Source organism: Myotis davidii, unplaced genomic scaffold (genome assembly GCF_000327345.1).
Source record: "Myotis davidii unplaced genomic scaffold, ASM32734v1 scaffold169, whole genome shotgun sequence".
In the NCBI taxonomy this organism is placed as follows: domain Eukaryota; kingdom Metazoa; phylum Chordata; class Mammalia; order Chiroptera; family Vespertilionidae; genus Myotis; species Myotis davidii.
Window position 1 is genome coordinate 2,094,034 of NW_006383005.1, and position 710 is coordinate 2,094,743.

General features: G+C 59.2%; 1 protein-coding gene across 1 annotated transcript in view; it reads right to left on the reverse strand.

Annotated features, from left to right (window-relative positions):
- Window positions 1-6: 6 nt before the first annotated feature.
- Window positions 7-710, reverse strand: part of P2RY2 (purinergic receptor P2Y2) — a 10,096-nt gene continuing 9,392 nt past the window's right edge. Inside the window, exon 5 of the mRNA XM_006777972.2 lies at window positions 7-707. Within this exon, the coding sequence (XP_006778035.1) occupies window positions 300-707 (408 nt within the window). The 3' untranslated portion in view covers window positions 7-299. The remainder of the gene's footprint in view (window positions 708-710) is intronic.

Consider the following 710-nt stretch of genomic DNA (forward strand, 5'->3'; position numbering starts at 1 on the left):
CTTGGCAGGCACGGCCACCTATTTTTGTGGGTGAGTCAGGCCTGGAACCCTTTCGTTCTTGAAACCTTATTCCCCAATTGACACATACAAATGGTGATGGGGCTGAGGGGGACTGTTGAGCTCGCTGGACCACAGTGTCCGGAGCCCCTGCCGAGTGACAGAGTGCTGGGGTCACGGCTCCCTTGACCATCAGCATGAGTCATGATGATCCACATCTGGGGAGACCACCTCATTTGAGCAAGTCATAGCCCCTACAGAGTCCCCCATACAAGCTTGCACAGGCCGGAGGGGTTTAGGCCTCACAGTCTGATGTCCTTAGTGTTCCCACCACCAGCCAACGGGGACTGCCTGCTGGAGATCTCGCTGCTGGCCGACCCGTCTTCTGCCTTGGGGTCAGTTCTATGAAACTTGCGCAGGTCCAGCCTGCGGTTAGCCTGGGCAGTAGGAGTGGGATTCGTGGGTGGCTTGGAGTCCCGGGCAAAGCGCACAAGCCTCTGCCCAGCCAGGAAGTAGAGCACGGGGTCAAGGCAACTGTTGGCACTGGCCAGCGGCCGGGTGATCTTGTAAGCCATGTTGATGGCGTTGAGGGTGTGGCAGCTGAGGTCCAGCGAGCGGAAGGAGTAGTAGAGGGTTCGGGTGACGTGGAAAGGCAGGAAGCAGAGGGCGAAAACCGCCAGGACCACGGCGATGGTGCGCACCGACTTGCGCTT